This window comes from Cladophialophora psammophila (assembly GCF_000585535.1).
Source record: "Cladophialophora psammophila CBS 110553 chromosome Unknown aczJe-supercont1.3, whole genome shotgun sequence".
NCBI classification, from domain to species: domain Eukaryota; kingdom Fungi; phylum Ascomycota; class Eurotiomycetes; order Chaetothyriales; family Herpotrichiellaceae; genus Cladophialophora; species Cladophialophora psammophila.
In genome coordinates, this window is record NW_006912924.1 from 1,239,901 (window position 1) to 1,245,940 (window position 6,040).

The 6,040-nt window shown below is 49.6% G+C and overlaps 2 protein-coding genes across 2 annotated transcripts; both read left to right on the forward strand.

The window, feature by feature from the left end:
• Window positions 1-1,592: 1,592 nt before the first annotated feature.
• Window positions 1,593-4,786, forward strand: A1O5_02636 (uncharacterized protein; the record flags this gene model as incomplete). The annotated part of the gene is made up of 3 exons (XM_007743250.1): window positions 1,593-1,604; window positions 1,654-3,220; window positions 3,270-4,786. 3 exons carry the CDS (start codon window positions 1,593-1,595, stop codon window positions 4,784-4,786), a joined length of 3,096 nt encoding a protein of 1,031 aa, XP_007741440.1.
• A 563-nt stretch (window positions 4,787-5,349) lies between these two features.
• Window positions 5,350-5,710, forward strand: A1O5_02637 (60S ribosomal protein L29; the record flags this gene model as incomplete). Its single annotated transcript, XM_007743251.1, has 3 exons — window positions 5,350-5,356; window positions 5,418-5,469; window positions 5,572-5,710. The coding sequence occupies 3 exons, from the start codon at window positions 5,350-5,352 to the stop codon at window positions 5,708-5,710; spliced, it is 198 nt and encodes a 65-aa protein (XP_007741441.1).
• Between the last annotated feature and the right edge of the window lie 330 nt (window positions 5,711-6,040).

Below are 6,040 nucleotides of genomic sequence, written 5' to 3' on the forward strand. Positions count from 1 at the left end.
TGTCTATCGCCGACGGTGGGTGTCCCTGCTGGAAAACTTTTCAGTAGTGTAAGTGTTCCCGGTGAGATCAAAATCTAAAAGATCCAGGGCCACATATATGTATGGAGTACATGGAAGATGCAACGGAGATGACGGTGCCACCTTGGTGCGGAGAGTAGTGGAGGCAATTTTTTTCTCCCTGCGTTTAAAAAAACCGCGGCAGCGGCAAATACACCAAAGTGGTAGGAATATCATGAACTTTATGCAAGGCGTTCGTAACGGGGTAACATTAGGCCAATTCAAATAGATTGCTCCAGGATAAATCTGTGAGATGTTTATATTTGATCCATGTTAAGGCGAGAAGGGTCCCATGTCGGTCCAAGGGCGTAGATATGGCCTCGTAGAGTAATGGGTGATTTGTTCCGTCGATAACCGAAAAGAATCATGGTTGATAAGAAGCATGAACCAATGAGGTGTTTCGGTTCCTGGTCGAAACTTTTGGTTTAGCTTTCAAAGGCAGCTGGCTTGCAGTACGAGCAGTCATATTGATCGGGAACAGGCGCCACTTCCTTTAGATTTTTGAGGTGGCTATAGCGCAAGGCTACAGCCCCGTTGCGTTTGCCGATTTGTATATAGTAGATGTGAGAAGGACCAAACATGCAAAAAGAATCACCTTCTTTCGATCCCGTAGCCATTGAGTCATCTTGCGCTAGGCAGTGGCTCACCGCTCCATCATCTCTCCTTCCTCTGAGCCGAGTCGCAACCCCGATCCTTGTTTTCGAGAGGGTTGAGGGCCCGATCTTGAAGTGTGCTTTTAACGATGAGTATGGGTATTGCGTCGGAACTGATAGACACAATGATTGTGCATTTTCGAAGAGCCGTTAGTATTCTGCAAGGGAAGGCGTCGAGATTGATGATTTCAGCACCAATTTTGAAGGTCCAGTCAGACTGATCATGACGCTTTGTGGTCAGTCCTCCCAAGCCAGACACACAAGACCAATGCGTTTCGGGTAGAACAATGGACGTAAACCAGTATATCATTCGTCCTTTTGCACAGCTTAAGTGTCGGGCAGCGTTTGGAAATCATCTCCTGAATTTCTTGCTTGCTCCGGGGACGACGCTGGGTCTGATTCTAGTTGTACCAGAAACTTCCCAACCCAGCAGCGGGCATTCTGTCTCAAACAAGAGGCACCCGTGGCCCCAAACTTAGTCAGAAGAAAGAAAAGGGTTAGTGAAGGGGGATAATATGTGCGTCATCTGGTTGTGGCCGAGGATCAGGGTGATGGTGGTTTGATGCCAAGGCCGGAAACTTGGGGAGATTCCGCCGCCCTCGAACATGCCAACTGAAGGCTCTCGAATGATGCCCGACGCTGCAACAATCTCTGTCTCCGCAGAACCACGACGAACAATGATATTCCCTGTAATTTCTCTTCATGCGTTGATGTCGGCACCCATTCCTCACTGTGAATTTCTCAACAAGGCTCGGTTTCATCATGAACTAACTCCGGAAGCACGTGCTTCCACTCTCGTCACGCCCAAATGCGGTGACTATCTTCCTTGCCCAGTGTTCCTGAAGTCATAGCGCGGTGGGTGAGGAACACTGGTATTACCTGATGGATGAACAGGTCTGTTGCCTCCCAGGTCGGTCAGGTCTTGTTGCTAACCTGTCCTCAGATAATTTCGGCGATTCAAATCGCCTACGACCCCTCCGCAGACCAAGCCCTCAAACGACAGGCCTTTGAATATGTCAATCAACTGAGGCAAGAGCCTTCTGCATGGCAGCCATGTCTGTCCATATCATTACAAGTCCCTCGTCAGCCCATGGTCATTCGAGTTTACTGCCTCGAGATCGTCAACAATGCAGTCCAAGGAGGCCTGGTGGATCAACAAGGCCTGAAAACCATCAAAAATCAGCTCATGACATATCTGCAAAAGTTCTATGGGGCAGCAGGCCAGACAGACGTGCCAGATCCTGGGACAATCGTCAACAAGTTTGCCCAGACAGTGACATTCCTATTCTCAGTCTTTTATGGCTCCGGCTGGGAGACTTGCTTTGACGATTTGTTGGCTCTTACCACAACAGGAACCGGCTCAAAGGACAACTACCCGGGGCTAGTCTTCTATCTAACAGTCCTCAATGCTATTCACGATGAAATTGGAGATCAGCTGCTTTCCAGGTCTCGTGCTGAGCAGGACAGGGCAAATACTTTGAAAGATTTGATTCGAGCCCGAGATGTTCAAAAAATCGCCCGGTCATGGGAGGAGATCTTGTCCCACTGGGGGACTACAAATGATGTCGTGGCCGAGCTGTGTCTGAAAGCCGTTGGGAAATGGGTTAGCTGGATCGATATCTCGTTCGTGGTGAATCAGCCGATGCTCGAGCTACTATTTCAGCAGCTGGAACGGGCCCAAAAAGTCGATCCTCGCAAAAGTGAGGAGCAAGCAAGAGATGCAGCCATTGATGTATTCACGGAGACGGTCGCAAAGAAGATGCCATCCGCGGACAAAGTGAACATGATCACCTTTCTAAATCTCGAAACAGTGGTTTCACGTCTTGTGACCTGCCCACCTTTGAGCGACAGCAGAGCCTCAAATTATGATGTCGACCTTGCTGAAACAGTTGCCAAATTGGTCAACACCACAACCATGGACATCGTCAAAGTGCTGGAAACAGAGAATCAAGGCTCGGAAACCTGGGCAAAGGCCGAACAGCTCCTGGCCTCGTTTCTACCACATCTGCTTAGATTCTTCTCCGACATATTCGACGAAGTCTGTTCGACGGTGCTCAATGCCATGAACGATGTTCTCACATTCCTAAGACGTGCTAGCCAGGGAGAGGCCGCCTCTGTCCAAAGAGCAGCAATGCTCCTACCCATTCTCAAGGCAATATTCATCAAGATGAGGTACGATGACACTGCCGACTGGGGCCAGGAAGACGAGCAGACAGATGAAGCAGAGTTCCAGGAGTTGAGAAAAAGATTAGCAGCCTTGCAGTCAGCAATTGCTGCCGCGGATGAGCAGCTCTACATTGATGCAATTTCGGCGCTGGTTCATGACACATTTCAGCGGCTACGATCAGAAGGATCCCAGCTCAACTGGCGAGATCTAGATCTTGCCTTGCATGAAGTCTATCTGATGGGAGATTTGGCTGTGAGGGGAGGAGGCTTGTACCAGAAGAACAAGCCAAACTCGCCGGTCGCAGAAAAGCTGGTCCGGATGATGCTGGAAATGGTGCAGTCAAGTAAGTGAAAGTGCCCCGGTCTTCACCAAGTTCTGCTGACAATTGGTAGATACAGGCTCCTTCGCACACCCTGCCATACAGCTGCAGTACATGGAAATAAGCGTCAGATACAACTCGTTCTTCGAGAAGCATTCCGAGTACATTCAGCCGGTTTTGCGAAACTTCCTCGAGCTCGCCCACCATCCAAGCCTGAAAGTCAAGGCGCGAGCATGGTATCTCCTTCAACGCCTGGTGCGTCAACTTCGCGCTTTTGTGGGAAACGCGGCCGAAGCGGTCGTGCAGAGGCTCCAGGATCTCCTGGTCATACGAGCGGAATTGCCGACCGAGGAAGACAATGATATGTCTTCCAACGATGATTCAGCCGCTGACTCTACCTTCACCAGCCAGCTGTATCTCTTTGAGGCTGTTGGTTGCATCTGTGGTGCAGCCACAGTCCCTCCAGGCAAGCAAGTACAATATCTATCTGCCGTCATGCAGCCGCTCTTCGCCGATATCGAGCGTAACCTGGAACCGGCTAGATCGGGCAATGAACTTGCCAGCCTTCAAGTCCATCATGGTATCATGGCGCTGGGTACAATTGCTCGAGGCTTCTCCGACTTCAATCCCGGAATTACGACTCAAGGGAGCGGAGTGGAGCCGTCGCCACAGGCGAAACAGGCATTTGCACAAGTCGCCGAGGTGACTCTTGTCTCTCTGACAGCCCTCAACTCGTCCTTCCAGATCAGAACCGCTGCAAGGTTCGCGTTTTCACGGCTGATTGGGATGGTCGGTACCCAAATGATGCAACAGTTGCCCCAATGGGTCGACGGTTTATTGACAGACTCTTCTACCAGAGACGAAATGGCACTCTTCCTCCGACTTCTGGACCAGGTCATTTTTGGCTTCAAGAACGACATACAAGACTTTCTCGACCGGCTGTTCTCAGGACTGCTTCAAAGAGTCTTTGCTGGCATATCCGCAGCCACTTCAGGAACGGACGATGAAATAGAGTTGGCAGAGCTGAAGCGAGAGTATCTTAACTTCCTAATGGTCATCCTCGGGAATGACCTCAGCGCGATTTTGGTCAGCGCCAGAAACCAACCGATCTTTGAATCAGTGATCAGCTCCATCGAGCATCTCGCGAGAGATGTGGAAGACTTTCCAACTGCGAAGATGGCATTTATACTGCTTTCTAGGATGTGCACAGTTTGGGGAGGGCCTGATGTGGTTTCTGCAACTGGCCGGGTGAACGGCGATATCCCTGGCCCGCAGCCCGCCCTTCCGGGCTTTGATCAATTCATGATCACCCGGTTCTCGCCATTGTGCTGGGCTTTGCCAACTAATCCTTCGTTTAATAGCAAGGATGCACAGGCGCGACAAGCTCTTTCCGAGGCTGCTGGTCTTCAAAAAACTATCTACACAAAAACAGGTCAGCAATACCTGACTTGGTTGCAAGAAAAGGAGTTGAGAACAATGGGCATGAATGATACCCTGATCAACGAGTATTTGCAGAAATTGGCTACCATGGAACCGAAGGCGTTCAAAATCTTTTTTGCGAAGTTTATCGCACAAGGTGGCCAGATGTGAAGAGCGTTTGAAAAGCATGATTACCCCGAGAATGAGAACGACGCTGCATATGATACCAAAGGATTTTGTTTGTTACTCAAGATGCATATGGACCCGAATGAATGATGGTTCGCTGGACCTAGACAGAAAAACTCAGCTACAATAGAACAGTCAAGTGTGCCCTATTCCAACATGCTGCTCTCGGCTGGTTTGCGCCGGGGATGGTATGCGGTGTGACGGTGCATATCGATACATCTGAAAGTCACCCAACACTTGAAGTTGTCTCTAAGCCATCAATAACGATTAGTATCTCTCATTCAATTCAAATAAAAAGAGTTGTAGGTACACCGTCAGCTGAAGATCTTCGGAGACTTGGAAGACAGCCAGACGGTTGTTTTTTGGCCGGATAAGGCTCGAACGAGCTTCCACAGCCTTGCGAAGAATAGTTGCCAAGCCTTCGGCTGACCTTCCCAACCGTCTTCCCACATTCGACATTTTGGCCGAACTTTTGCACCACCGAGTGCGATCGATCCGTCAATCCAGCCTCCAACACTTCCGATCAATCTGTCGTTGAGAGTTTCAAGATGGCCAGTAAGTTTTTACGCTTGCGCATAATTGTGGGAAATCGAGGCGCTGGACTAACTGCGCCTAGAATCCAAGAACTCGTCTCAACACAATCAAGCCAAAAAGGCTCACAAGAACGGGTATGAATTTTCGTTCTCCGCAAGCGCAGCGGACGCTTTACTTGAGATCGCTTGCTCACAGACTGTAATTGGTTTGACTGACATGGCTGCTTAAAATAACAGGATCAAGAAGCCCAAGACCTTCAGATATCCATCCCTCAAAGGCACGGATCCCAAGTTTCGAAGAAATCACAAACACGCCCTGCACGGAACGATGAAGGCGCTCAAGGAGGTCCGGGAAGGGAAGAGGGATGCTGCATAAATTCGAAAACGGAGAGTAAAATTCTGAACAAAGCATGAACTGTGGTATGTGATGTGCACGGAAAACCGAAACGACATTTCCCACGGCGTCTAGGAAGACAGGTCTCTATTTGCGATGCAGTGATCCAAGGTGACGGGAGTCCTCCAGTTTGGGTGACCGAGGCTGTTTCGAACAGGAACCGGCATGCTTTCGGACGACCCGATTACTGAGTTGAGATGAAGATGGACAATCCGAAGAAAGACTGAACCAGAAATACCCAGTTCGCAAAGCTGCTTCACCAATTTCCCTTTTTTCCCACAGTTGAACACGATTTTATGACCCTTCGCAGAA